Genomic DNA, 27,997 nt, shown 5'->3' with positions numbered 1-27,997 from the left:
TGCAAGACCAGGGTGAAATAGTGGGGAGTGTGAGGGGTCTATGCCAGCTCATGACCTGGGCTGTATTAACTGTTTCCCTTCCGTTGTTTCCGGGGATATTGCCTGAGAGAGAAGACTCATTAGCCAGCTGCGCTCATGTTAGCAGTGGGTTCAAGGTGGACCCGTGTGCTTTGCTGCACAGTTCTTATTTGTTTGCCTGCTGGCCCGCTTTGACTGGATTATTGAGCACAGGATATGCCCGAATAATAACTTTCACTTCGCTATTGTGCACCAACTTGCCAGCTTTAGTAGTTTGGAAATCTCTGCTTTGAGTGTGTTCACATTAGAGCAATTAAAACTTTTGCACTACTACTAACTGGTACATTTTGTGCTAAATATCAATGAAAGACTGATACTGCTGACCTGTTTAAAAACCACACTCATAAGGGCAAGCTCACAACACTCGCTTTCGAGGACAGCACATCGTTCCCCCAATCCTCCTCCTCCAGATCTTCGTCATCCAGTGCCACCGGATTCAGCGCCAGCGATCCCCGAGGCACAAACGAGGAAACAAGGACCAGCAAGGATATCACACTGAACTGCACACTGGCCACATTCCGAATAGCCAGATGGATATCACCCCCTCCAACTGGACCTCCGGTTTCCACATATACGTGGTCAATATAGCTTCCCAGCAGCGGAGATGTGATGGCATAGAGGACAATATAGGTAGAGTACAAGAACGCCATGACAGCCCCGAGCGCAGAAACATTTTTCGACGTTGACTCCATTCTTGTCAGCGTCGCCTGGATATACGCCGCCAGCGAGACATCACCAGCCGCCCATCCGAAAGAAACAGGGACAAAGCTGAGGGCAGCGAACAAAGCATCTCGGACCCGATGCACTGGGGGTTTCCAGAATGGCAGATACCATGTGATGAGAAGCATGAGCGCATCAACTCGCAGCCAAGGCATGGGGGTGCGCACGCGGTTATTGAGGAAGATGACAAACAATGCGCCAAACAGTTCTCCCAAATTGGACCCTCCCACCATAATCTGCGACCATGCGGCGTTGCCTAAATAGCGACGCGCAAGTGCTGGCATAACTGCACTCTCGAGATAGCGATGAGCATACAAAGCAATTGAATACCCGGGCAGCAACCAGATAAATTTGCGTGTGGTGAAGATGATCCGTGCACCCACCCAGATGGACTCTAGAAAGAGCTTGATTCCTCTCAGCGCTGCTCGGATATATGTTGTCTGGTCAGGGGTTTCTGCCGTTTTGTGAGCTTTAAACACATCATCTCCAAGGAAGGACCAGGCAATAGCCGCGAGTGTAAAACAGATGGGTGTCACGAGGAAAGAATAATTGTTCCCCAGGCGAGGAATCAGGGCGAGTGCAGTGCAGAATGCGCCAGCGGTACCTGATACCTCGTAGAAAATGTGAACCAGAGCGTCCAGGCGTCGTAGTCTCTTTAGGTTTCCGCCAACAATGTCCCTGGGAATGATGCGGCGGATGAGCTCGACCATTCCATAACTAAAACCACTCACGCAGTAAATAGGGATGATACTGTCCGTGTTGTAACGACCATAGTAATGGAAGTCATTCTGTGGGTGGTGAGGACGGAAGGCAGCCGGGACAAAGGTGCCACCAGTACAAGCATCTATGATCAGAAGGATGGCGCTGAAGATGCCAAAGACCAACATGGCTGCCATCAGAATCAACCGAGCTGGGTAGCGACGAATCAGGGGAGCCATGAGTATTGACCCAACACACTGGCAGGCTTGATTAAGGCCGACCATGAGCCCGACGCGTTGAAAGGTCTTGGGAGGCATGTTGGCGCGAAGGGCATCATAATCGTAGCGGTTGGTGGCGAGTGTGATAATCGATCCATTGAACGCCTCCAGACCAAACTTGTAAAGTATGATGCCTAGAATGTAGCAGGCAGCTTCGCGCCGTTCTTTGGGCGTGAAGTCATTCCAGCCGTTGCGAACGCTTTTGAACAGCCCCATTGTGTGGGGATGATCTGCTGTCACAAATCAGAGAAAGAGACGAGAACTGAACAGCGTAGAGTCACCACAATATATGGAGCTAAACAGGATATTCTGCGAAGTGAACTGCGATGTTTACATGAATCTGCACGGCCAGGGAATAAACAGCAGAGACGCTCTGGCGTGCCATGTTGATGAAGTTCAGCTGGGAATTCCTACGCAGGGACTAAGTACACTACATTGTGGATGGCAGAGTTGGAGTGAATGGATCCCAAGATTGAATCTGGAATGAGGGTAGTTTGGTGTGAAGGAGCCATGACAAGTGAATGGAAGCTGAAGCTGACAGAGATTCTAGAACTAGCGAGCCTGAGGCAGCGAGGCCAGCACATGCATACACATAGCACACGTCTATCAAGGCCTGAGGATCTGTCATATTGACTGTTCTCTGCTGTGGCAGGAAAACTCATGTCGCAATACCTGACTGATGTACTGCAACAGACAGATGCATTGTCATTATGTATCCGGCTACTACCCACCAGGCTGCACAGCTTATTAGACTTGACTTATAGTTGTACCCCAGTCCGGGAGCCAGTCCGGGGCACCTGGAATGATTGGACCGCCATTGCGGGCGATTGTCCAGCTGAGCAGCGACCGAGATCCACCTGGATGTCTTGCGCTGGACGTTGAAGAGAAAGACAAAGTGCATCCGATGACGACATTTTGGTCATCCTGTGCGCTCGGAGCGCTTTCTGAAGCCAATCTTCGTATCGCCTTTTGGGCCTCACCTCCCCTGATCGTCTCTACAATCCTGGTTGCCCGGTCTGGTTTGCAACACCAAGCTTAGGCTTACCCCACCCTACAAAGTCCGCTGCAGCATTAACCTGGTTGCTGCTTGCAAGCCAGTTGTTCTTCAATTCCAGAATGACATATCAGATGATGAGCTACTGGCGCGCCCGATGATCCCTTGGAAGGATCGCCTCGTGAAATAGACCCCACCAAAGCAACAAAGCAACAAACGGTCAGTCAATGGGTGAAACACGCCAGAAGCCGGCGAAAGAAAGCCACAAAATGCAGCCAAAAAAGGGGGGAGTATGGGTGAAGAAATAGAAAGAGGATATTAATCTCACGGAGAATTGGAATTGGGTATTTGAGTCACCACGTCGTGCGTGCTTGCTTCTTGCATGGTGTCGACATACAGACGGACCGTCTCGTGCTTGGCAGATAGGCAGGCCACGTGCATCCCCGACCGCATGTGTTTCGCCTCCCCCAAAAGATGGGAAAGGATGGGAATGCTCAGCCATCGCCCATTTTCACGGTTCCGGAGGGGTTGAAAGTTTCCTAGTCCAACCACTCCCAGGTAGCTTATTTCGTCACCATTTTACATTTTACGAAAATTTAAGAATTAGCTATCTACCTTAGTGAAGCGGCCTGAGTCAAACAGCTATGCGCTGGTGGTTTGGAGACCTCCCATGTGAGCCCATGCATGTCCGGCTTGTCGATCGGGGAGTTTAAATCTGGTCAATCTCGAGCCAGCGAGGATGCCCATTGGGAGACGCCAGAGGTACTTTGTCTTACCGCGGGTGTGGGGTGGAGCAGTGAGGTACCCATCCGGTACCGCTGCGGTGCAATCAAAGAATGACATTGAATTGACACCCCGTTCTCAGCTTAGCAGCAACCACAACTGACTTGGACTAACCTAAAAAGATAAAAAACTAAAATGGAGGGTGGTTCTTATCGGGAATCGCCTTCGAATCTTTTCCCCCCCAAATCCTAAAAATCTCAAAACGCCATCGTCCACTCAGCCGCGTGATCCCCCGCCCACCATCCTCACCGACTGATTCGACGCTGTGTTTCTTTTTATCATTCATATCATTGTTTGTTTGGGCTTTCTCCTTTTTTTTTTTATTCCTTCCTTTTTTCCCTAGCTCTTCGTGCACCCTGAGGATATATATGGCTTCCTTCCTCCCCCACCATGTTGCCTGCTGAGCCTGCGCAGTTGCCGGTTCTGCTTTTCCGTCGCAGGCCGTGATCGTGTTTAGTCGCTTCGAGGTGTGGAGATACTATATCATTCTCGGGTTGCTTGACCATCGTTCGATCAACAAGTGGCCTGTTCAGTCTTTCTGCTCTCTTTGTGTGTACATTATTTCATCTGTGTGGTTAGAAACCCACAACGCATGTTCATGCTACCCCTAAAATCTCCTCTCCTCCACCCTCCCAAGCTATCGCCAGGGTCCTAGCTAACTAGACGCTACTTGCAGATACTAGCTTCGATTCACCAATTGCGGGACCCCTTCCCCGAACCGTTGCTTTGATTCCACTGCAATGGCGACCGGAGAAGAGCCTGCCACGGCGTCCCCCGCACAGCAGTCGAACCCAGCTAGAAGCTGGTGGAAACGGCTGCGGGGGTCTAATGCCCCTGAAACGCCCGCCATTACCACGAGTCAAAGCCCTTATCGCCCCAAAAGGACTCTGGGTATCCTAAGTGACAAGGAGACGGATGAAGTGCCTGGTACGTTGCAGCTGTAGGAACAATCATTGGCCTTCGAGTACGATCTTGCTGACATTCACATGCGAATTTAGGGACCGTTCTTCTACTCTCGTCAAATCGCAATGAGCCTCTCGGTCTGGAACATCAACCGCACCGCGAATCGCATTCGTCGCTGCCATCGCCTTATCCACCGTCCCGTTCCTCTTCTCGTGCTTCCCGTGCCTCTCGTGTGCGCCAGCAGAAAAAGAAAACACCGGATGGCAACATAGTGTTGGATCCTCAACCCGATGACTCCATGAACGATCCTCTCAATTGGCCTGTATGGCGACGAGATGCAGCTCTGGTGTCGTTGGGGTTCTATTGCCTGATGGGAGGCGGTATGACCCCAATTTTGGCCGCCGGTTTCAGTCAGGTAGCTGCTGCGTATGATGTGACCACCCAGAAGGTCGCATATACGACGGGGTTGTACATGTTGGGTCTTGGGATTGGGTCCGTGATCATGTCTCCTACAGCTATTCTGTATGGCAAGCGGCCGGTATACCTTCTCGGAGCGACCCTTTTCATTATTTCGGCGGTCTGGTGTGCATTGTCACCAAACTACCCCAGCTTGGTCATCGCTCGTATCTTCCAGGGCATTGCAGTAAGCCCGGTCGAGTGCCTCCCCTCTGCCACTATTGCTGAGATCTACTTCCTGCACGAACGAGCGTACCGGGTCGGTATATATACCCTCCTGCTCCTAGGAGGTAAGAACTTGATTCCCCTAGTGAGTGCAGCTATCATTGGGAGTCTGGGGTGGCGCTGGGTTTTCTGGATCGTTGCTATCGTCGTTGGCGCTTGCCTCGCCCTTCTTTTCTTCTTTGTCCCCGAGACATTCTGGGATCGCACACCTCGGCCACGGAAGGCTCACAAGCGTCCCAGCTTTTACCGTAGCGTGTCGAACATTGTGTCCCATGGATTGCGCGGTCGACCGCCTCACGCTCATCGCCTAGAGGAGAATCCGCCGGATGATGACCCTAGCTCTCTAGAGCCGAAGAAGTCCAAGAAGGGTCATGTTGGATTTGTGGATGACCATGACGAGGAACCAGAGACCATCTCCGAGAAGATAGAGGAGCCGGCTGGCCAGGATCCTATATCGTTAACACCAGAGCGTCCTGCCACTGAGTCGACGCCAAGCGAAGACCCTGAGAAGGCGGATGGGCTCCTTCATCCTCCGCCATTGGCACACATTCACCCCCATGATTTAGAAGCTGCTCGGGAAGCGGCGATCTCCCCAACTCGCAGTGAGTCGCTGGACCCGGGTCCGCCGATCACGTCGGCGGCTCAGTACACCAACCGACTCCGGGATCAGCCGCCCATCCCGTTTTCTTACTATCTTCGCCCGTGGAATGGCCGGATTGCTCACGACAACTGGCTACGCGTCGCGGTGCGTCCATTCATACTCTTTGCATATCCCTCTGTGCTGTGGTCGACTGTAGTGTATGCTTTGTCTGTCGGCTGGCTCATCGTGCTGTCTGAGTCGGTTGCTACAATTTATGAGCAGCGAGACACTTACAACTTCACCGCACTGCAGACTGGTCTCATCTACATCTCGCCCTTCGTGGGCGGCTTGCTGGGTACCGCTGTTGCTGGTAAAGTGTCTGACATTATTGTGCAATATATGACACGACGCAACGGGGGCGTCTACGAGCCGGAGTTCCGGCTGGTGATGGCCATCCCCATTGCCATTTCGACCACCATTGGACTGATGGGATTCGGTTGGAGTGCGCAGGAGAAGGATGCTTGGATTGTGCCCACCATATTTTTCGGCATTATCTCATTTGGATGCTGCCTGGGAAGCACGACATCCATCACCTTTTGCGTCGACAGCTACCGCCAGTATGCAGGGGAGGCACTGGTGACATTGAACTGGAGTAAGAGTAAGTTGCACCAAACATAGCATTCCCGAGTGATGTGGATCCGCAAACTAACGATGGATGCAGATGTTTTCCATGGGCTGATCTTTTCGCTGTTCATTGTTGACTGGCTGGATGCGGAGGGCTCCCGGTTGGTGTTTATCGCGCTGGGAGTGATCCAGCTGGGCTGTCTATTGTTTTCGATTCCCATGTACATTTATGGCAAACGGGCCCGGATGTGGACGGTTCGGATGCGCCTGATGGAACGATTCTAGAGGGCCGAGTGGCCGGGCCGGGACCCTATTGGAGGGACGGATCGGATGATTCTTGATTTTGGGTGTAGATCTGGGCTGTATCATGATACCTATCTATATTAGATCGTACATATAGTTGACTATTTGCTGACGATTGGAGCTGTCATATCGCCATCGAGCCCCATTCGATTGTGGGAGCAAGCCCTGCGGGGGTGCTGGGGCTGATGTCAAGGGAGGGAGAGAGGGCGGAATGTCATACAGCATCCACAATGAGTAATTGTGCCCTGCAAGTCATCTCTTTCATGAATATGAAGAGTGGTGTGAGTGTGTGTGCATATGTCCCGGGCCACCCACACAGCCACCCCTACACATCCCAACAGTCACCAAATTAATTTCAATTAATATCCCGTCCCCATCCCAAAGTAAGGATCTCAAGTACCTATCCACAGTATCTAAACCCGGTTAAGCAAGCCACAAATCTCCCCGCCCAATCCGGATTCTAGACCGCTTAGTCACCGCCATTGCATGGCCCGCCAGTTGAATGGCGGCTGAACGGGCACCAGCTGCAGCCCATGTCGATCATGATGCGCCCCACGACGTCAGAGAGCAGATGGGGCCTTACTAGTGACTGCCTTATTCAATTTGCCATCTCATTAGTGTGTCGATGTGCTGCAGCGGCTGAGCATATCCGCACAAGATAGATAGCCTGATAGACAGGAAGTAGTACCTCGACACCTGAGGAATGGACCAATGCGGGCCAGACTGGCCCCTGACTGGTGGCTTGCCAGCCCGGAAACGGGGATTTAGAACCAATGAGGATCCACAACAGACCCCTTGACCAACTGGATTGAGTCTAGCGCCAAACAGCAAAACCGGTATTGCGATGTAGAGACTGGCCAATCACGAATGGAATACAACAGGCTGAAATCAATCTGAAATGTGTTTTGAATCACGGCGCGGAAGGGAGACCCTCGGTTACGGGATTACTTGGAACCAAAGGAACGCAAGCAAAGCAAGTTGTATGATTAGACAATTCGATACTTTGGGTACCTGGTGGAGTTGGCATCCCGATCACTGGAGGTCCCACGCCATCCCATTCGTCGGGGCATTCGTCCATCATTCTGATCCGGTCTGCCAATACCTTCTTTTTCGCTTGCCACCTTTTACTCTTTCCTCGGTTGCCACGGGATGACTCCCAGGTACTGAGCACTGACTGACGACGCAACCCCCAAAAAAGTAGTTGAATTTGTGCCTGTCTGCCGTGGAATAAGCGTGGGCCGGAAATCCGACTTCCCACGGCTGCCATCTACTTCCAATACTGGCTCTGCTCGACTACAGACGCACTTTCGCCCTCTTCCTGCACGCAGTCCTTGATATTAAACAGCTCGCTTTCCAACCTTGTTTCAGAGCTTTCTTTTCTCTTTTTCTTCCCTTTCCCCTTCGCTTGCTTTTTCCTCTTGCTGCTGCTGCTTCTTCCTGATCTCTCTTCATCCTTTCTCTCTCTCCCTTCCATCAGCAGTTCTTCCTCCCTTCCTTCCTCCCCCGCCAGCATTTTTTGCCACACTCTATTTCAATCGGGCCAGCCACCATCTACTAGTCCCCACCCAGGCCAGGATGGATGCGTAAGGCAATCGACGCCATCGCTTGAACTACTCCCCTTCTAAACTTGATTCTCTCTCTCTCTCTCTCCCTCTATCTCTCTCCCCTCCTCTCGTCTCTCTATCCTCCTTCCCCATCTCCTCCCCCCCACCATGGAGCTCGCTTCCCCTCCTCCGAGGGACGATGATCATAGCACTGGCCGGAGGGTGCGCGAGCTATATCGCTATTTCCGCCCCGAACGGACAGCCAGTTATCAGGAGCGCTATCAGAGTATCTCGTCCGACGACGCACCACCACCCACTATTCTTGATCCTTCTTTTCCGCCGCCATCCCCATCGCTATGCTCGCAATCGCAGTCCGGTCCCGCCATCGGTCCAACCTCGACGGGGCTAGTGCCCGAGGCCTTGGTCTTGGGTGACCCTAATGCGACTTTAACGTCTTTTGCGCAGCTGGCAGCTTTGCGTCTCAATGTTGAGCGCGTGTTGATCAGGTACGATACCAGTGCATTTCTTCGACATGTTTTTCGCCCTTGCCGTGCTGACTCAATGGGTATGTAAGTGTGTCAGATCGTCAGTCGCAATTTATCCTCGCTCAAAGCACTCGCACTGGCAAGGTCAGTGATTACGAGTCCGCTGGCGATGGCATCTGGAATGGCTGTTCGTCCATGTCCGCCAACGCCTGGAGTATGTGTAAGGTGGGTACCTACTCGTCAGAGAAGTTCGTAGATCGGTTACTCAACAAAGTATTGCGTCCTTCGTTGCAGGCTACTGTTGCGCTCCCGCCCAACAACCGAGAAAAAGGTCAACACAGCTTCCTGGTGGTTAACGACCTGAGCGAGGATGATCGCTACAAGCGTCTTCAGTTCGTGCAGGGCGAGCCAGGTTTCCGTTTCTACGCCGGAACGCCCTTGACAACCCACACCAACATCAACATCGGCTGCTTTTTCGTTCTGGATACCAAACCACACAATGGGTTGGATGATGTGGAAAAAGAGACCCTTGGGTCGTTGGCAGACTTGATAATGGATTACTTGAAGGTCAGCCGCCAGGCGTCAGAAGGTCGTCGTGCCGCTCGATTATCGCGCGGTCTCAGCTGTTTCGTCGAGGGCAGCTCCAGCTTCATTGATGCCTCTCATCCGTCATTCGCTGGCAGCTCTGCCGCTGCACCCAGCACCCCACCGTCGTCGAGCCAAAGAGCCAATCACTTGTCCGTGGGCTCCTTCAACAGCTTCGATATGCCGTCAAGACGCTCACACAGCACTGATGCACGTTCGTTCAGCTCTGCATCAGACTATAAAGCCGATCAAGCAGTGTCGTCGGGTCCTGACACGCCGCTACCAGACTGGTGGTCCGGTAACCGCCAGAAGGAATTGAAGGGAGTGGACGAGTCGCAGGGACACACTTGGGCGTTTCGACGAGCCGCAAACCTGATTAGGGAGAGCTTGGAACTCGGTTCAGATGGTGGCGTCATCTTCGTGGAGAACAGCAACAGTCCGATGCTGGACACGGACACTGGCAGCGATGGCTCTGTGGAGGGCAACACTCCTGCACCGGTGTTGGCGATCTCTACCAACGATGAACCATTTGCGCCGGGGCCAGGCTCCAGGGTGCTCTACCCCGCCGCGAATTTCGACAGCACCTTTCTTCATCAGCTTTTGCGACGCTACAGCAAGGGGAAATTGTGGTCGTTTCATCGAGACGGTGTGATCTCCAGCTCCGACGATGAGACCCCTCGGCAGAGTCGATCGCGGGCACCGAAGGGGCCGGAGATCGGCAAAGGCGGGTCGAAGAAGTGGAAATCCATGGAGAACTCCATGTTGAATCTTTACTTTCCGAATGCCACTCAGGTTCTTTTCGTGCCGCTATGGAATTCCGCCAACTCACAATGGTTCGCCGGGTGCTTCTGCTGGAACACGGAAGAGACGCGCGTCTTCAGCTCGTCCGTAGAACTCAGTTCAGTTTTGGGATTTGGTTCCTCCATCATGGCCGAGTGTAACCGGGTCGAGTCGCTCATTTCCGACCGGCAGAAGGGCGACTTCATTGGCAGTATCTCGTAAGTTGACTTCTCTCACATGTCTCACTAAATATTAAACCTTGTTCAGACACGAGTTGCGCAGTCCGCTGCACGGTATCTTGGCGGCCGCCGAGTTTCTGAATGGGACGAACCTGGATGAATTCCAGGGGTCTCTCCTGGAGACCATCAATGCCTGTGGGCGTACCTTGCTGGATACAATGAACCAGGTTCTTGATTTTAGCAAGATCGTATCCTTGGAACGAACATATCGCAGCATGAAGCGGAACAAGACATCGGCCACAGACGTGAAGGGCATGGACCGGTTTTCTGCCCACTTGGACACCTACGTGGCGACCGACTTGGCCCTTCTGGCAGAAGAGGTGGTGGAAGGCGTGTGCCTGGGTCATGCATATGGTCAACGATCCGCAGCCCCTTACGATCAGCCTGTTGTCTTGCCGCTTGCCCAGCAGGGCCAGATCCAGCCCGACAAGAAAACGAAACCGAAACCTGGTTCTGAAGTTGAGGTGGTCATGGACATTGCTCACAACGACTGGGTTTATCAAACGCAGCCCGGAGCTCTGCGACGTATTGTTATGAACGTCTTTGGCAACGCCATGAAATACACGCACAGTGGCCGCGTGTCGCTGCACTTGGAAGTTACGGAGGCATCCGAGGGCCGCGTGCGTCGGAATGGTGTCGAAGAATTAGTGACATTGACGGTGTCGGACACCGGCAAGGGTATCTCGGAGGAGTTCCTGCGTGGCCGCCTGTACACGCCTTTCGCCCAGGAGGACACGCTTGCAGTCGGCACAGGCCTGGGTCTTTCGATTGTGAGAAGTCTCGTCAAGGCGCTGAAGGGCAGCATCAACATTCACAGCCGGCCGGGAGAGGGAACTATCGTCAAGGTCTCGTTGCCTCTCGTGCGACCTGGTCCGGAACTGGAGCTGGAAGAACCTGCCCGTCCCGTGTCGCCATCTACGAGGGAGCAGGAGATGTTAACCGAATGCCGTCTGCTGCGCGAGGCCCATGTTGGCCGACGCGCCGCCATCCTTGGCGTGGATCCCGCCGACGCTGCCTCCCATCCTTTGTGGTCCATCTACTCGCGATACTTGATCGACTGGTATGGCCTCGAGCTTGTTTCATGGCCGTCAGGCACCCCTGTGGACGTTATCCTGGCGGAGGAGCAGAGCTTGTTGGATGGCCTGAGGCCAACCGGCGACGCGACTCTCCCTTCGCTCTTGATCCTCTGCAACAAATCCGTCGACTACACGACCGCGCGTTCGCAATGGGCATCCTTGGCGAATGTGGTCAACATCGTTCGCCGCCCATGTGGACCACACAAACTCGCTCGCAGCATTCGCAGATGTCTCGATACGCAGAGTAGCAACGCCGCACCACACACCCTCGAGCTCCCCGAACGGCCACGCCAAACCACCATCTCCTCCGGAAGCGACCTTTCACCCGGAGAGAGACTATTCGAAATTACGACCGACACCTCCGAGCTCGCCCCAGATATGACTACCAGCTCCGGCTCCACCTCATCAGCTGAGTATCCTCGCTCGCAAGACTCCGACGGCATGGATGCACCTCTATATAGCATCAACTCACCTCTCCCGATCCGCGCCCCATCACCCTTCAAACAACCCATTGTAACACAAATCGAAAACGAGCGACGCGCCCGCGTCCTCGTAGTCGACGACAACAGCATCAACCTGAACCTGATGCTCACATTCATGAAAAAGCGGCAACTTGCGGCCCTCGACTCCGCCGAGAACGGCAAATTAGCTGTCGACGCAGTCGAACGGGCCCAACATGGCTACGACATTATCTTTATGGGTTAGTCCTCACCAACATTCTACACATACCACTTAAACATTCTAACAATGAATACTACAGACATGTCCATGCCCGTAATGAACGGCTTCGAAGCCACCCGCGCCATCCGCGCCCTCGAAAAAGAGCGCGGCGCAACATACAAACCAGCCGTTATCATCGCATTGACGGGATTGAGCAGCTCGCGCGATGAATCCGAGGCCTTAAATTCGGGCGTGAATCTATTCCTTACGAAGCCGGTGTCGTTCAAGGAGGTGTCGCGGTTATTAACAGAGTGGGAGGAAAGGGGGCTAGACGATCGGATATCTTTGTCCGGACAGGGACAGGGACAGGTGCAGCAGCAGGGGTTGGGATCTAGTTGACGTGCTGTGGTTTTCTTTTATTTCCTTTTTCCCTGTTGCCTTTATTCCCCGGTTTGCTTTTTAAAGTTATTTGTCTGTTTTGGGATTACTCCGTATACGGAACATGAGGCATGAGTGATACCCTGGTTGTTTATGGCGTTTTGGGTGTTCCATATATGGCATCATCTTGCATGCATGCATGGTTTCTTTCTGGGATGATAGGGGATGGCATGATATGTGATGGACATTTTGCATGATATACATACTACTACTACTGTTACTAAAGCGAGTGAGCGGATATAAAAAGGGCATATGCATATGCGGTCCATTCAATACTACTATCAAATAAACTACTCCCTTCAACTCCAAAGTTACTGGACACTCCGTCCATCTCCCGATGCTCTGCTGAAGAGATAATTCTACTACTACCTGGAGGCAACACCCTTCTGCATGGCTCCCAAGTGCTCCCATGCCAATGTATCCTCGCCCAAACTCCATGCCATAACACCCCCGAGTCCCAGCTTATCCACAATGTCGGTGAACTTGCGTGCAATCATGTCTGCCGTATCCCATGTCCAGAACACATTGACCTCGTCATCAAAGTAGTACTCTCCACCCATGACATCGTCCAGTTTGGCGTTCTCTTGCGCGCGCCGCCATGAATCCGTGATTGAGATGCCTTTGCATGTTCCATAGTCAGATAGACAGCCTGCTTGGCAGAAGTCGTCGGTTGTTCCGCTATATCCACCACATATTAGCATACATTCGCATGGAGGATAGGCGGGGTTGACATACCAGTTTCCGTACTGACTGCAACAACTTCCAGAGGGACACTTCGTCCCCTTATCAAACCCGCAGGTGCCATCCACACTCGTCTTCAGGTTAGTCGGAGGCGCACTCATAACACTTTTTTCAAACGTCAAACTCCCGCTTTTTCCATTATCGCTCCCATCTGCGTTCTCCATAACGACAACCTTGCACCCAATCGGCTGATCCTCACATTCCTTCTCATCATTGGGATCAGTCTCAAACCACTTCGCATAATACGCCATTCCCAGGTTTGTCTTATTACCAGGGAGGCCAATATCCCGATACGCCTGCACGGTATTGAACGAATCCACAACAGAGGTATGGTGCATTGTGACGTTATTCCGGCGGTTCATGAGATCGTACGACATGATGTTCACCATATCGACCGAGGGCCAGATCTGCGGGCCTGTGGTGTTGGTGAAGGCGATCATATCTTCCTTCTTGCCGGGGACCGCAATAGAGAGAAGTTTGTTGGGGCCAAGGGCACTTCGTAGCGCTTGGAGGAATAAGGGATAGGTGGTGATTTCAGATACTTTAGCACTGTTCGGTGTTGTCTTGTAGTCTTGGCCGTTACCGCCGGGGTATTCCCAATCAATGTCTATACATTTCGGTCAATACTAGTTGCGGGACAAGATAGCGAGGAAGAGTATGGAGACATACCAACACCATCGAAACCAAGCTGGTTCACCATAGTCGCTACGTTCTTCGCATACTGGTTGCGAGAAGTCTCATCTTTCGCGGCCGTTGAGAACCCCGAGCTATCGCCCCATCCGCCGATAGCGATCATGAGCTTAGTCCCCGGGCTGAAGCGACTGCGCATGGTGGAGACAGACTCGAAGGGGGTAAATTGTGGAGGAGAGTTGGAGTTGAAGAGCGTGGACTGGGCGAAAGCCATGATAGCGTGCGTGATGCCTTGAGTTTGGTTGGAGCCAGGGAGGCCACTTGTGTGGTACCTAGATTAATTCCCCAGTTTTGTTAGATGCGTATAGAAAGAGGTAGGATGAGGAGGATGTTTTTGGTACTCACTCATCGACGTACATGGCGAACCGCATGCTCGCCACGCACTGTAGGCCCATCAGGCCAAGGGCGATTATTCTCATATTGCTGATTGTTGATACGTTGATCCTCTGGGTCTGTTCTGTGTTGTTCCACCCGGAGACAGCAAGCAGAGGTATATATGGTGGTGGTGGTGGTGGTGCGCGTTCTTTTGAGTCACTCCGGGCTGTGGTGCTAAATATGTATGTACCTCTTGTATCACCATTCGCTGCCTATTGAACGGAGCCTGCCGTTATGAGGGACAGATGGCGACTCCTACCATTCCGATCAGTCTGGGGTCATCGCCGCAACATTCTGGAGGAGATGCCGGGTGGATGCTCGATCGCGGAGATGGAGGCCAGGTATGTCCGTGGCTGCAGAAACACTAGTTTCCAGTTATAGCATAGCTTGAATGAGGGTAGTGTGACTTGCTGAGACATACAACATGGCGATTGGGGAAGCTGCGATCGAGAATTGCCACGAAAGGCAACAAACATACCAAACAACATTCCGGCATGTTGGGGCCTTGGTGGGATTGTGACCGGCTGGCTGGGCTGCATTGGCGGATGAGACACCAAAAGCTACATCTATTTGTCAATCAGGGTGTTGTGTCTTTATTTTCTAATCTGAGCTGAATCGTACAAAGGAGGGTGTCAAAGTTAAACTTCATTATTAGCGCTAGACAAGTCTGAGTTTAGACTGTAGGGTATCTTCTAAATGAAATATAAAACCGAGAAAGCGTACAGCTAATCCCAATGCCGCCGGATGATCGGCCGCGCAGGGTCCCATGGCCCTGTCACCACATTCTTATACTTCTGTAAGCTGATGAGCCACCAACTACATCCCCCCATGGCCAGCGCCGTTAGGATGCTCCCCAGGATCGAGCCAACCACCGCCGCCATCCATCCTCCACGCAGGGTGATCCCTACCGCGCCGCCAGCAACCCCGACCAGAGCCAAGGTCAGCAGTACATGCCCAGTCCATGACACATGACGCAGCTGCCGGCGAAAAATGGGGAAGAGCCCAAACACCTCAATTGAGAACAGCATCAGGCTGAACACATGTGTGGTAGAAGGTAGGCGCGACGCCAACACAGTCGAGGCCATCACCGCTGCATTAGTGGACAGAGAAGCCGGGAACTTAGTGGCGCCTGCGCCCTCCCCACTTCCATAGTCAAAGGAGAAGATGTTCATGATCAGTAGCCAGCAACTCATGGCCCAGATCGAGTCACTCGCCGTAGATTTGGTAAGAGACTTGAGGATCGGGCTAAGCCCGAGCAGCGCGAAGTAGATCAAAAACGCCGATTTCACAGTGGACAGCCGCTGCCGATTCCGCGAAGAAAACATCGACAAGTAGTCTGGCTCCTGAGAACCAGAACCGCCACCCAGGGCTCCGTTCGCAGGCCCAGGCGCAGGCGATGCGGGATCCTGTGCCCCGTAGGCATCACTCACATACCCCGTGCTGTGTCGCTGGAGAAGTTCACTTGACTCGCCCTGCGACATGTTCAACCCTAGCCCATGCACCTGGTTCTCCTTCTGGCCATTGGCTCGCGAGCTAGTGCCAGATGGATTGACAGAGCTGGTCATGGAGCTAGAACTGGAGCCATCGTCACCCTCCAGTGACCGCTCCGCCACATGCGCATTTTCCACATGCTCTCTCAATATCCACGAGTCCCAAAAGATCCATCCCAACGCTGTCCCGACACTTCCCCAGCAGACCACCGAGACTGGGCTCACGCGGCCCTGAACAATGCCGACAAAGCAACACACAAATATAGCCACAGAGCTAACATGTTGTACAATGACCGTGGAGTCGGCCACTAGCGGCCAGAAATCGTAGGGCCGCACTCGGGGATTCCGCTGGAGGTGGTCAAGAAACGTCTCGGTGTCAGTGTAGTTATCCGGGTCTAAGAGAACCAGTGAGCATTTCCTCTCAGATATGTTTCACAATGGGTATGAAGCGCACATGATTGTTTCACCCACAGCAGCTTCTTCCATGCACCCTTTCGTCGTCTCCGTCTGCTGGTCCCGCGCACCTTGCGGCTCCCTACTCCTGGGACCGCGGGCGGCGGTCGCAGGGCTGCCACGGAGGCAGCAGTGCCCGAATTGCCATTCAGCACTCGGAGAGAGTCATCGTACCCCGTCTGGGTCGGCCGAGCCCGAGGCAGGGACGAGGTGTAATATGCATCTTCAGGGGCCAGCCGGTTGGGATCCGGGAGATCTCGTTGCGCGGCGGTAGGCTTCACGCCAACCGTGCGGTTCGGATGGGTCTCGACGGGAACGGGGGGAGGAACCGGAGGAGGCGAGTCGGGCAGGGAAGGCATGGAGGAGCAGCGGGATTCATGCTTGTAGCATGATGTGATGGATCTATAGTTGGCGCTGAAGACACAATTGCGCTGGTCGGTGACGCGAATCCCATCCCAATTCAGGCCTGCAACCACGTGGTGATTAGTCAGCTATACTACTCTGGACGAATGCGTGTCTCTGAGATGGAATTGCACACGGGAAAAGAAATGGCCAATTAAATTATGTATCTTGATAGAAATATTTCACAATTTGTTTGAATGATAGCATACGACACAAGAGTCTCGACAACACTCCCACTCATGCTTGTAACACGTGCAGAACGTCAATCACAATCCGGTCCAAGTTGTCCACCAAGCCCAGTGCCTGCTCAACTAAGAGGCGAAACTCTCCATCACTGTCTTCGAACAGGTAGTGTTGTTCACGCTGTGTCGAGATCTGACATGCCAGTATCTTAACCTGAGCGTCTCTATCGCAAGCTTGATAAAATGCCGTGGCTTTATCAAATAGCTCCTTCCTCGACCTACATTCATCCAGTGGAATATAGCGTATCGCACCGATGACTCTCTGGGACCCGAGGCGAAATACAACCTTGCTAGGCTTCATAGGCTCAGTGGTGTTGCTTGTATTGCTGGTGTCGGTAGTTTTGTGCCGCTTGTGTGGTGGCGAGGGCACGTACTTCTCTTCTTCAGATGATGAACCTGCTTCCGATGAAGATGACGAGTCCGCTTCCGTATGCTCTTCGCTCTCCTGTGCGCGACCTCTCATAGAGTACCGTTTTGAGCAACTTGCCCCCACTGATTTTCTTCTGGCTGTCTTATCTCTTGGGGACTTGCGACGGGTGACCGAAGGAGATCTGCTAACATCCTCGCCTGAGGAATCCTGGAGCTCCTTTAAATGTTCCCAGGCTTCCGAAGAGTATTCGATTTCCTCCAGGTCGCTGCTAAACACTCGGACTGCGCAGTGTTCTAGCTCCTCTTTATCATCGACGCCAGACCATGGCCTAAGGTATGTGCCATGGACAGTGCGATGAGGCGGATCACAATAGACGAACCTCGCTGTGCCATTCGCCTCATGTAGCACGAGCACACAGTACTTGCGCGGTTTTGTGACGAGGTACCATGTCAGCTCGAGCTCATTGCCTTTCCGATCAAACACTTTCCAGACCATCGATCCCAGACGTCCACTGACTTTGCACCTCGGATATTCGTTCCCCTTCTCTTCATGCCAATGTTCCAAAATTGTCATCAGGTAACTAGGAAACGGAATGTCAGGTCCCAGCTCTGGCTTCGGGTTGACGTGCACCACCTGGCCGTCGTCGTTATCGCCTGCTTGAGACCCATCTGCAGAGACTGTTGGCTTCTGTTCTTCGTCGTCAGACTCAGTGCGGACGATGTGACGAGAGGCGCGCCTCACCCTATAAATGACGCATGAGAGTTGTCAGCCAGCATGTATCCAAAAGCAGCAATTGATCTTACCTTTCCTTCCAGAAGATGACGGCGCCGTCTGCAGGGTTCATATTTAGTCTGGACGCGAAGGTTAGCATGGGTCAGTGCAAGTCAAGAGAGCGTGCTCGAATGATTTTAGTTTAATTGACTTACTCCTGGAGGAATTGGCGCGTTTGCTAAACAAAGACACGTCCGCTGATTATACCTAGCTCAGAGGGTTCTAAAGACGTCTGACAGTTGGCCTTCTTCTCGTTAGGTTATTTTTCATACCAGAGAAGCTGCTTAAACATAATGTGGCTTGTCCGTCCAAACTTTCAAGCAATGGTAGGTGCCTTGTCACCCGCGCAAATCACCGTTGTTATGATCTCACAATTCAATAGTATGAAGTCTGAGTATGACTAGTGAAGCTTTTCCCAATTAGCATTTCTAATATCGAGTAGGTAAGCTCGGACTCTTCCGTACAAGTGTAAAGCTCAATTCAATTGAGACCAACAACTCAGTGCACAAACGTGAGGCAGCTTGCACTCAATGTCTCAGTTTCCAGAAGGTATGGGTGCAACAGAGCAGAGTCACGACGTTTGAAATCAATGCACATGCACAGTTCCAACGTGAAATTGAAGACCCGTGAAATGCAATAGAGTGGATCACCGAGAAGATTATGACAGCTCAGTGCATTAGAAGTGAAGAAAATCCACTGCTCTGCACACTCCATCGTACTTTACCCCCCGGGGTATGAAACGGTATTTCCTGACGCGTTCTGGAAACCACCAATGGAACAGTTTGCCTCACCTCAACTGATAACCAGCTGGTAGTGAATGTTCCTATTACATTACGGGACCTTCTTCTTCAGCTCATAATAACCCCGGGATGGATAGTCCGGGGAAAATATGCACGCATCCCCATCAAACTCTAACTTACTCATCTTGACCCACGCGCACAAAGTCCAAAAGCAGATACAACATCCGAGCATGGACTTTTCCCAGTTTCTCTGCAATTGAAGACAAATTCGCGCCAAGACACTCTAGACTACTCTGTTCAGCCTTCCAAACGCAGATCTAGCGGCCGACTGCATCTGGCCACTGCAGAATACGAACGGAGGTTTGTTTGCTCTTCTCCTACACCACGGCGTTGGGTGGGCAAGCCTGTTTTCTTCCGGGCTAATATTGGCTATCTCTGTTTGGAATGAACTTTACTACTTGCAGTTTTTCTGCCCGATGAATCGGCAGGCTGAACATGTCATCCTTCAACCGGAACGCATTACTGTTAAACATATATTGTAGCGAGGGTAACTAGTACTACAGGATTCGGAACGAGCGTGACCGATCTATACATAATCATAATGACCTAGTCATCAATCAAGGACCATTTGAGCTGCCACACCCAACATGATATACAACAACAAAACCACATAGCAGACAACACACCCAACGACAGCACAACCAAACACAACTTTTGCGCCACAAGAAGCAGTCACCAACCTATCGGTGAGTAACCACAACTGAAGCGGTGGACAGATCAGGCAACTACCTCAAGCCGAGAAAAAAGATTGAAAGTACGAGGCGGCATGGTTTCACCTGAATATATAGTCTGGTGTCATGTTTCGGGGAATCTGAAACATAGCCAAAGAGCGTCCTTGCTGGGGGGTGTTGGACGTGTTACGCGTACGAAAATGGCTGGTATCCAATGCATCAGAGGTTGAGTTCTGACTACCATTACGTCCTGGTTAGTGCGACCTACTATCTGAGTATGGCTGGCTTGGTGGTTAGAGATGTGACGGAGCTCCGATTGGATTAGTGTGCATAGGATAAGACGCATATTGAAGTATAGGAGAGAGGAGAGATAAGCTGGCTGGAATAGGTTTTCGGCTTAGGTGGTAGGGTTACGCCATGGCCGATAGTATGATTGTAGGTTCGCCAGTCGGAATATTGGATGATGACTGCAATATATTGAAATCATCGAAAATCCTGGTCTCCTTAATATTGGCTTTCTGTCTAAATGCTATTATGATGGTTTGTCCTTCTATACCAAACGGGATAACAAAGCCTTCCAACTTAGGCACCGAACAAGGACATCCAAGCGCGATTGCCTTGTGCTTTGTGGGCAATAGATGGATGGTCGGGTTCAAAACAAAAGCCCGAAAGAGAAAATGGAGTTAATGCAACACAAGGAAACCGAACAGTTATACAATTGGGTGACATGCTCTTATCGTTGTTCATCTTAATCAATGCAGGGAAAAGATGTCTTCAAACGGGGCAGCCTCAAGAATTAAAGGGGCATAAATATGTTGGGTCTAAGCAGCACAAGAATAACACAGTAACGGGTATCAAACGCTCAAAATGATGGAACTGGACGCGGCTCGCCCAGTATGATGCTGACGGAAGCATGCAGTCGTGGCTCTTCATCATGATTGGTTCTGAGGATCAGAATTCTGCTGCGCTTCGGCTACCATTTTGGCCACCTGCGGCATGGTTTTCTCATCGATGCTATTCCTCCGGCCCCAGTTAGCTGGCTGCCTACGGAGGAATACGCCAACTGCACCGATATAGCCTTCGTGGCGCAGGAAGTAGGCTTGCTTCTCGCCCTTGGACCAGAATTTAATGGCGTAGGACAAGGTGTTCATGGTCTGCCGATGACCGCGAATAAACGAACCGCCGAAGTAGATGTGTTTCACTTGATGCTTTTCGGACTGCAGATAGGCAATCTGCCCAATGTTGTTACTATGAAACGTTAGTCCCAGCCGCATATCGTGTAATTGAAGACGCGAAAAAAACATACCTTATGGCATAAAGTAGGCTCCTACTCATGTCTTCGTGCTGGAACTTCGGCTCGCCATTAGTTCGGCCGGCTTCGCCGTTGGAAGAACTTTCCCCATCCAAGTCCGGCTCCGTCTGGTTCTTCATACGGAAGACCTTGCCAAATGTACTAGCAATTGCAGTGTTTTTGAGACCAATTTTACTGTAATCCATGCCGTAAATGTCACCAACCAGCATGTCTACCCCGCTATTGTCCCCTCGGTCCGCCATTGCCAGCATGTCGTCGAAGGTGCGGGCACCGGTCAATAATGACATTATGCCCCAGAACGTACCGCCACCGAGGTGTGTGCCGCCCACACGTTGGAACTGCTTGGGACCTGATACTTTGATCATTGATACACCGGAGCCAATGTTGACTAATAGATACGGGTAAACATCCGGTCGGGCCTCGGCAAACTGCATCGGCTCGGTTTCACTGTAGGTAAAGACCTCGTTCGGTATCTCAGTGATGAAGAAGTCAAGGCCTATGCAGAATGGTCAAAACTTGGACTTTGCTTGTCTCCGTTGCAAGTGAGCTTGTGGTTGCAGCATACCCGTAATAAGGCACTCCATCTCGTCCTCCCGAATAATGTCCACATTGAGTGCTTCCTTGAGCTTATCGTAGTATTTGAAGGCGCCTCCGCCCGTAGCCATTACACATAAAGCATCTCCGGATGGCCCGCCGAGCTTTTCGTGTTCCTCTTTCAGTTGCTTTATGAAGTCAATGCACAGATCAATGCGGGATGTTTCGAAATTAATGAAGTTTAGTCGACCGCCATTGTCGACAGAGTCCAGCTCCCGTGTGAAGTAAACCAATTTCGCTAGCGATCCGCCAATCTAATATCGAGGTAGCAAGAGTTAGTCAATCAAGTTGTGGTGGTGGTATTGCGCCGAGGGGTGCGATTGCGGGGAGCTTCAAAATTGTGCGGGGAACCGCGGGAGCAGCGAAGAAAAGAAAAAAAAAAAAAAGAAAGTTCACTCACGTCTACAGCCACATGGCTCACCAGACCAGTGTGATGTGGAAGACGAATATCATGGCCCTCGTAATGAACTCCGTCAGTTCTTACGGGACTCTTAGATCGTGGGTCATCATCAACGATAAAGGCGCCCTTGACGTTGATCTTGACGGATCCTGGATTGGTGATGGCCTGCTCCAGGCGACCACCCCGGGCGGCGGAATTGGATGTGGACGAGGACATGTCGTGTCAATGGCATAAAAATACAGAGAGGAATGGAGCGATGGGACCAGGGGAATTAGATGGACAGCAAGGAGCAGGTGGCCGTACCGGCGGACGAGGTAGTTACCATCTCGGAGTAATGGGATCCCGTGATGGTCCCTACGGCGTATATCTCCTTCTGCCCGCTTTTGTTGAGGTCGGGTGGAACCGAATTATTATTCTGACGGGCTGGGCATTCTTAGTCAACTCCTGCTCCTGAACAAGTTCGGTCAGACAACGGGCGGAAGGGATCCAAACAAAAGCAATCCTTATGATTCCCGGTGAGTTGGTACTTGCAGAATCGCCGGTCTTGTTGTTCATTGCAGGGATACACTGCATCCAGCCAATTCGGAGGATGGAAGGGGGTGGCCAATGACGTTGCCCAGCCGAGTTGATACCTCAGGCACTAACATGGAGTTCTCAGGCATGAAACCCCACATATTGAGGGTCTACTAGTAGTACTAAGAAATTCTAAACGGCCACTCGGTTGTTATCAGATGATCGTTGAACATAAGATCTCGATGTACTTGTCAATGAGATTTATGCCTGCGGTTTTCGGGTTTCTGGTGACCTCTGTCGGCAATTTCAAAGTACCAGTGACTACTAGTATAGAAGTTATACTAACAGTTACTGCTGTGTGCGAGTGACGTTCAATTAGCAGTGACTAGTCATGCACATTCCCGGATATGTCTCCCGTCACTGTGTAGTACTTCTTTTCCTGCTCCAAACCGCGCTACTGCTTCACCCAAAGTACTAACACCCAACCAAGAACCAGTGGTCTAGAACCAAGAAATCACCAACTCTCACCAAGCTACTACTAACATTGCGGTATAAAAATCATTTGAAAGATAAAAGGCTAGGCCAGAAGCTTATTCGGTATTCAAAGTCTGCTTTTGTAGAAACTTGCGTATCTGTGAATACTTCTAGATTTCTGCGGCCTTATACTAGTAGTACTGTGGTATATCACTATATAATGGATGGAGAGCACAGTCACTTGGTATATCTATAATTAGGTACATAATACGTTCAGATAAGCATACAAACACCTTTAACCTTACGACCTATTGTATGCAGAGAATTAGGTTAATTTATAGCTGTTCGCCGGTATGTTCCGCGAGTTCTGCCGACAATAAGCAGGAAATCAGGAGTATTAAAGCCGACTGGCTTCTGTATGCCAGCTCTGCATCAAATGAATTTGACTTGACTACTACCTGCTCACCTGAGGGGTGCTTGCTGTTCTGCTAGTCCATTTATTCCCCGCAACTCTTCTTCTCTCCCCTGGCAACCTGGAGTCCTGCAGACCAGCAACATTCACTACCCAATTTCCATTTTCAGCACTGTGTTCCATAAAATTTCCTTCCATTATCTGTCATTGTTTTGCTCTTGCCATCTCTCCTACGCGTCTCGCGTCTCGTTTGTTTGAGAAAGCTTTCTATCTCCCAAAGCTTTACTTCCCCTCACATCCTCCCTCTCACTCCTCTTTCCAAGTCCAATTCTCATCTCAGGCGCACTCGGTACACTTTAAGGATTAGAGACGATACTCGTTCTCTGTAAGTATAACACCACTTCTTACTAAGATTATCCCTCACTAACCAACCGTCTCCATCTAGATAAATCCAGATTCATTCGGGTTACGCGTGTTTGAACCTGCCATTGTCCCTATCGACCAACAATGGATAGCTTCAACGTCTCGGATATGAGCACCGCGCTCAAAGAAAGCACGGGCAATCAATCCAGTAATCCTACCGAAGCTTCCAACGCTGCCCGCGAGAAGGGTTGGACGACTCCCAAAGGCTACGATTACGAAAAGTATACTTCTACTCTTCCGCCACTCAATCAGCCCCAGGGTGACAACCAGGAGGAGCTTCCTGAGTGGGCTGCTCAAGCTGCAAAATATGAATGGAAGGATGAATTTGGGGACGTTGGCCCACAGAACCCTGAGCTCGAGGAGATGCTGTTCCGCAGCGAATATACTAACCGAACCGGCTTGAAGATCGGAAAGTAAGTTGGCAATACTATACTTGCTATCGATTCATGTCTAAATTATATTAGTATCCAAAACATCGAGGTCATCGCGGAAAGTCGTGAGAGACCAAGTCCCATCAAGAATGTAAGTCGTGTCATAGTACTCACACGATTGAATTCGGCTGACAGTGTCTAGTTTGATGATGCCGGCCTTCATCCTATCATGCGCGAGAATATTCGCTTGTGTAGATACGAGTTCCCGACCCCAATTCAAGCATATTCAATCCCCGCGGTCCTTACTGGCCATGATTTAATCTCCATTGCTCAGACTGGTAGGTGAAGACCCTCACATAGCAGAGTCATGCTAACAGAAGCAGGGTCTGGAAAAACTGCCGCATTTTTGATCCCGGTTCTGTCCCAGCTGATGGGAAAAGCTAAAAAGCTGGCAGCTCCGCGTCCCAATGTCGCAGCTGGCTACAATCCAAGCGCCGATTCTGTTCGGGCTGAACCACTGGTGCTCATTGTTGCTCCTACCCGTGAATTATCAACCCAGATTTTTGATGAAGCGCGACGCCTATGCTATCGCTCCATGCTCCGTCCTTGCGTTGTGTACGGTGGTGCGCCAGTTCGTGACCAGAGAGAGGAGTTGCAGCGTGGCTGCGATATCCTTATTGCGACTCCTGGCAGGTTGCTGGATTTCATGGACAAGCCGCACATTCTCTCTCTTCGTCGTGTCAAGTAGGTTCCTCACATTTAGTGCGAATGTAACTAACATGACCGCAGGTACACTATCATCGATGAAGCAGACGAACTTTTGCAGTCTGACTGGGAGTCCGACTTTGCTAAAATCATGTCTGGAGGAGGCAAGTCATTTCAGAAACTATAAGCATTTCCATATACTGACGATTTCAAGACATCAATGAGGACGCTGACCACCGCTACATGATGTTTTCGGCCACTTTCAACAAGGACTGCCGTAAGCTGGCGCGCAATTACCTTGCAGAAGACCATGTCCGTGTGCGCATCGGAAGGCCTGGCAGCACTCATGCCAATGTTGACCAGAACGTAAGCATGCATGGCACTTGTCTCAAGGAACTTACTAACTATGCATTTCCCAAGATCATCTACGCTGAACCTCCTCTTAAGAAGCAATGCCTCTATGACCTGCTTTTGGCTATGCCGCCTTCGCGTACACTGATTTTCGTGAATTCCAAGACCCAGGCAGACTTCTTGGATGATTACCTTTACAACATGGGTCTCCCGAGTACCTCTATTCACTCTGATCGCACCCAGCGTGAGCGGGAAGATGCCTTGTAAGTTATTACCCTTCATACCTCGTGCTCCAATATTAATGCGGTCAAGGCGTGCATTCCGCACTGCAAAGTGCCCCATCCTTGTGGCAACCGGGGTTTCTGCTCGCGGTCTCGATATCAAGAATGTCATGCATGTTATCAACTTTGATCTTCCACGGGTTCAGCATGGTGGTATCACGGAATACGTTCATAGAATCGGTGCGTTACCGTCCCACAATTCAAAGGCAAAACTATGACATTAGCTAAGACTTTACAGGACGCACTGCACGCATTGGCAATGAGGGCCTTGCCACCTCGTTCTACAACCATGACAATGATGCGGACCTCGCTCCAGATCTGGTGAAACTGCTCATCGAGAACAAACAAACTGTGCCTGACTTCCTCGAGTCTTATCGTCCTTCAGATGATGTTGTCAAGTTTGATGACGACACTGATGATGAAAAGAGTGGTGGGGAAGACGACGGTGGTAATACCGATGCCTGGGGAGGAGGAGGAATTCCGATGGAGTCTGATGACGCCGAAGAGGATAACTCGAAGTGGGAGTTTTAATCCACGTCCTGACTTTGCCACGCCACTTTTTACCTGCATATCGCCTGGAGATCCATTCCTTCGATCGAAGCTATGGAGAGGAAAATGGACGGAAATAAAGAAAAACAAAGGAGAAAACGCCATATGTTCGTGAGTGAAAGGTCATGCTCGTGGGGAATCCGGTAATTGCGTCTACTTCCACTTCTTCCTTTTAGAGATCATAACATGATTCACCAGACAGGATCTGGTGTGCAATTGTTTGACTCCATGGCACAGAGACGATTTGCAGCCTATCTCTCGCCTTGGGATCTCACAGGAGCTTGGAACTGATTGTCCCTGAGAATGGACACAATGGATCTGGGCTACCTGATGGATCCTACCAACTGCGGGTCATGTTGGGAGGCAGGGTGGGAGCGGGGCAAGCAATTGTCATTTCCCTGCTGTAAGGAGACTTAACATAATGGTAATCGATCTACTAAAAGTCTTTCTTTGCTTCAGCGAGCTAGAATTCCTAGATATGCGCTTTCCTTCGGGTGCACCAACATGCTCTTTCCTCGGGTAGTATGCAGCCAACCGGTAAATAACTTCTCTCTCTCACGTAGACTTAGGTGACACATGCCTTGGAGATTCAGCAATGCTGAACCTACACTAGAAATACTAGTAGCTGTGGGCTATACTCAAGATTGTGCGCAATCATGGTGACCTGCAAGCAGTCCGTCATCCTCCTTATACTTATAACCTTCGCCACCTCAGCTGCTACTCGTGTCTTCTTTCCGAGCAACACAACTAGCAGCAACACCACCGGCACCCCCTACAATCTCACCGCCCCTATAATCATTGATACCTTCAATAACTCACATCACAACACCCTAGGCTTCTGGCACGGGGGCTTAGAAGGACTCAAGATCGACTATGGCCACAACTACGTCCGCTTCTACCCAACAGATCCCGACCATAACTACAATACGCAGCTCTCACCAGCAACATGCTTCAACCTGCTACCTTACCGGACAACTCACTACTTACATGTTCAATTTACCGGTCATACCAACTTCAGCGTTTCTCTCACCCAGAATAACATCCACTGCGACTCCACCCGCAGCCCGTTCCCCGAAACCTGGGACTCTGTCGAGGCCGCCAGGTATGCACGCGGCAACGACATATACATTCCTCTCTGGCATTTCTACATTGATTACTCCAGAGCCGTATCGGTGTCTTTCAACGGCTTCTTCTCACCTGGAGCAGTTACTCTCTACAAGGTTGAAATTGTCAATGCTGGTAGTGTACCCGCTGGGTTCCCGATCCCACGTCGCGTGGACAATGGTCGTGTGCTACTGAGATGCTCCCGACCCGGATCGTTTGCGTTTGGAATAGATGATGGGCAACCGAGGTTTGCTCAGGAAGTGATGAAGATACTCGAGGAGGAGAATATTCTGGTCACATTCTTCGTGGTAGGACTGGGACTGAGAGATTTGGACACCAACTTCTCGAGTGTTTACCGAGAGATGTTGAAGCGAGGACATCAGGTGGCTCTGCATTCGGATACGCATCGGAAGTGAGTGGCCCTCTATCATCTGGCTACGATTAGGAACTGACGATAAGTAATTACAGATTGGAAGGGTTGGATTCTGTTGAAGCCATTGACCGCGAAATTGTGGACAATATCAAGTCTTTTCGACAGATCCTTGGGATTGAGAGTATGTAAATCTTGGTTACGATCATTGTAGAACATCGCTGATTATTGACAGGTCGCTATTTCCGTCCTCCCTTCGGCACACTCGGGGCGAGAACCCGTCAACGGCTCGCAAAATATATCAAGGATCCTCAGATCATCAATTGGAGTGTGGATATTGAGGATTGGCTGTGGGCGGATACCAAAACCCCCGAAAAGCAGCGCGAGGCCTTCATTCGAGACGTGAGACGCGGGGGCAATCTGGCTGTCATGCATTTCCTCAGTCCGACGACGGTGCAATACTTCCGTGAGGTCATTCGATTTGTGAAGAGCATGAACGCAACGATCATGCGCATTGACCAATGCCTTGAAGACCCACAAGCTCCCCCTCTAAACATTACGGCCCCTTGACTCAGGTGTCCGTGCCTTTCCCTTCCTAGTTTCTGTCCTCTATTGGCTCCCCTGCTTTGTATCAAATCCATTTTCTTAGGCATCACTATGAGAGGTTATTATTGCTGTTATTC

At 51.1% G+C, this 27,997-nt stretch overlaps 10 protein-coding genes across 10 annotated transcripts; 5 read left to right on the top strand and 5 right to left on the bottom strand.

Annotated features, from left to right (window-relative positions):
• Positions 1–419: 419 nt before the first annotated feature.
• AtWU_04854 (major facilitator superfamily domain-containing protein) lies at positions 420–1,991 on the bottom strand (the record flags this gene model as incomplete). Its single annotated transcript, XM_035499965.1, has 1 exon — positions 420–1,991. The coding sequence occupies one exon, from the start codon at positions 1,989–1,991 to the stop codon at positions 420–422; it is 1,572 nt and encodes a 523-aa protein (XP_035355858.1).
• Positions 1,992–4,292: 2,301 nt separating this feature from the next.
• AtWU_04853 (putative MFS transporter) lies at positions 4,293–6,625 on the top strand (the record flags this gene model as incomplete). The annotated part of the gene is made up of 3 exons (XM_035499964.1): positions 4,293–4,479; positions 4,551–6,374; positions 6,438–6,625. 3 exons carry the CDS (start codon positions 4,293–4,295, stop codon positions 6,623–6,625), a joined length of 2,199 nt encoding a protein of 732 aa, XP_035355857.1.
• A 1,730-nt stretch (positions 6,626–8,355) lies between these two features.
• On the top strand, positions 8,356–12,411 carry AtWU_04852 (putative sensor histidine kinase/response regulator; the record flags this gene model as incomplete). The annotated part of the gene is made up of 4 exons (XM_035499963.1): positions 8,356–8,693; positions 8,762–10,255; positions 10,305–12,052; positions 12,113–12,411. The coding sequence occupies 4 exons, from the start codon at positions 8,356–8,358 to the stop codon at positions 12,409–12,411; spliced, it is 3,879 nt and encodes a 1,292-aa protein (XP_035355856.1).
• Positions 12,412–12,815: 404 nt separating this feature from the next.
• On the bottom strand, positions 12,816–14,905 carry AtWU_04851 (glycosyl hydrolase, family 18; the record flags this gene model as incomplete). The annotated part of the gene is made up of 7 exons (XM_035499962.1): positions 12,816–13,128; positions 13,186–13,798; positions 13,861–14,153; positions 14,227–14,468; positions 14,516–14,609; positions 14,735–14,822; positions 14,878–14,905. 7 exons carry the CDS (start codon positions 14,903–14,905, stop codon positions 12,816–12,818), a joined length of 1,671 nt encoding a protein of 556 aa, XP_035355855.1.
• A 76-nt stretch (positions 14,906–14,981) lies between these two features.
• On the bottom strand, positions 14,982–16,558 carry pigc (phosphatidylinositol N-acetylglucosaminyltransferase; the record flags this gene model as incomplete). The annotated part of the gene is made up of 2 exons (XM_035499961.1): positions 14,982–16,141; positions 16,201–16,558. The coding sequence occupies 2 exons, from the start codon at positions 16,556–16,558 to the stop codon at positions 14,982–14,984; spliced, it is 1,518 nt and encodes a 505-aa protein (XP_035355854.1).
• Positions 16,559–16,838: 280 nt separating this feature from the next.
• Positions 16,839–18,084, bottom strand: AtWU_04849 (phosphatidylinositol:UDP-GlcNAc transferase PIG-C; the record flags this gene model as incomplete). The annotated part of the gene is made up of 2 exons (XM_035499960.1): positions 16,839–17,955; positions 18,017–18,084. The coding sequence occupies 2 exons, from the start codon at positions 18,082–18,084 to the stop codon at positions 16,839–16,841; spliced, it is 1,185 nt and encodes a 394-aa protein (XP_035355853.1).
• Positions 18,085–18,277: 193 nt separating this feature from the next.
• AtWU_04848 (uncharacterized protein) lies at positions 18,278–18,614 on the top strand (the record flags this gene model as incomplete). Its single annotated transcript, XM_035499959.1, has 2 exons — positions 18,278–18,365; positions 18,427–18,614. The coding sequence occupies 2 exons, from the start codon at positions 18,278–18,280 to the stop codon at positions 18,612–18,614; spliced, it is 276 nt and encodes a 91-aa protein (XP_035355852.1).
• A 1,773-nt stretch (positions 18,615–20,387) lies between these two features.
• Positions 20,388–21,977, bottom strand: AtWU_04847 (pantothenate kinase; the record flags this gene model as incomplete). Its single annotated transcript, XM_035499958.1, has 4 exons — positions 20,388–20,703; positions 20,762–21,263; positions 21,333–21,615; positions 21,762–21,977. The coding sequence occupies 4 exons, from the start codon at positions 21,975–21,977 to the stop codon at positions 20,388–20,390; spliced, it is 1,317 nt and encodes a 438-aa protein (XP_035355851.1).
• Positions 21,978–23,667: 1,690 nt separating this feature from the next.
• Positions 23,668–25,822, top strand: AtWU_04846 (DEAD/DEAH box helicase; the record flags this gene model as incomplete). The annotated part of the gene is made up of 9 exons (XM_035499957.1): positions 23,668–23,996; positions 24,048–24,105; positions 24,157–24,292; positions 24,338–24,688; positions 24,744–24,812; positions 24,874–25,025; positions 25,080–25,273; positions 25,323–25,471; positions 25,530–25,822. The coding sequence occupies 9 exons, from the start codon at positions 23,668–23,670 to the stop codon at positions 25,820–25,822; spliced, it is 1,731 nt and encodes a 576-aa protein (XP_035355850.1).
• A 674-nt stretch (positions 25,823–26,496) lies between these two features.
• On the top strand, positions 26,497–27,884 carry AtWU_04845 (polysaccharide deacetylase family protein; the record flags this gene model as incomplete). Its single annotated transcript, XM_035499956.1, has 3 exons — positions 26,497–27,356; positions 27,413–27,498; positions 27,550–27,884. 3 exons carry the CDS (start codon positions 26,497–26,499, stop codon positions 27,882–27,884), a joined length of 1,281 nt encoding a protein of 426 aa, XP_035355849.1.
• Between the last annotated feature and the right edge of the window lie 113 nt (positions 27,885–27,997).

The sequence above is a fragment of the Aspergillus tubingensis genome (assembly GCF_013340325.1).
Source record: "Aspergillus tubingensis WU-2223L DNA, scaffold_6, whole genome shotgun sequence".
NCBI lineage: Eukaryota > Fungi > Ascomycota > Eurotiomycetes > Eurotiales > Aspergillaceae > Aspergillus > Aspergillus tubingensis.
Note: the sequence above shows the minus strand (reverse complement) of the source record. Positions and strands in the feature narration are given on the sequence as shown.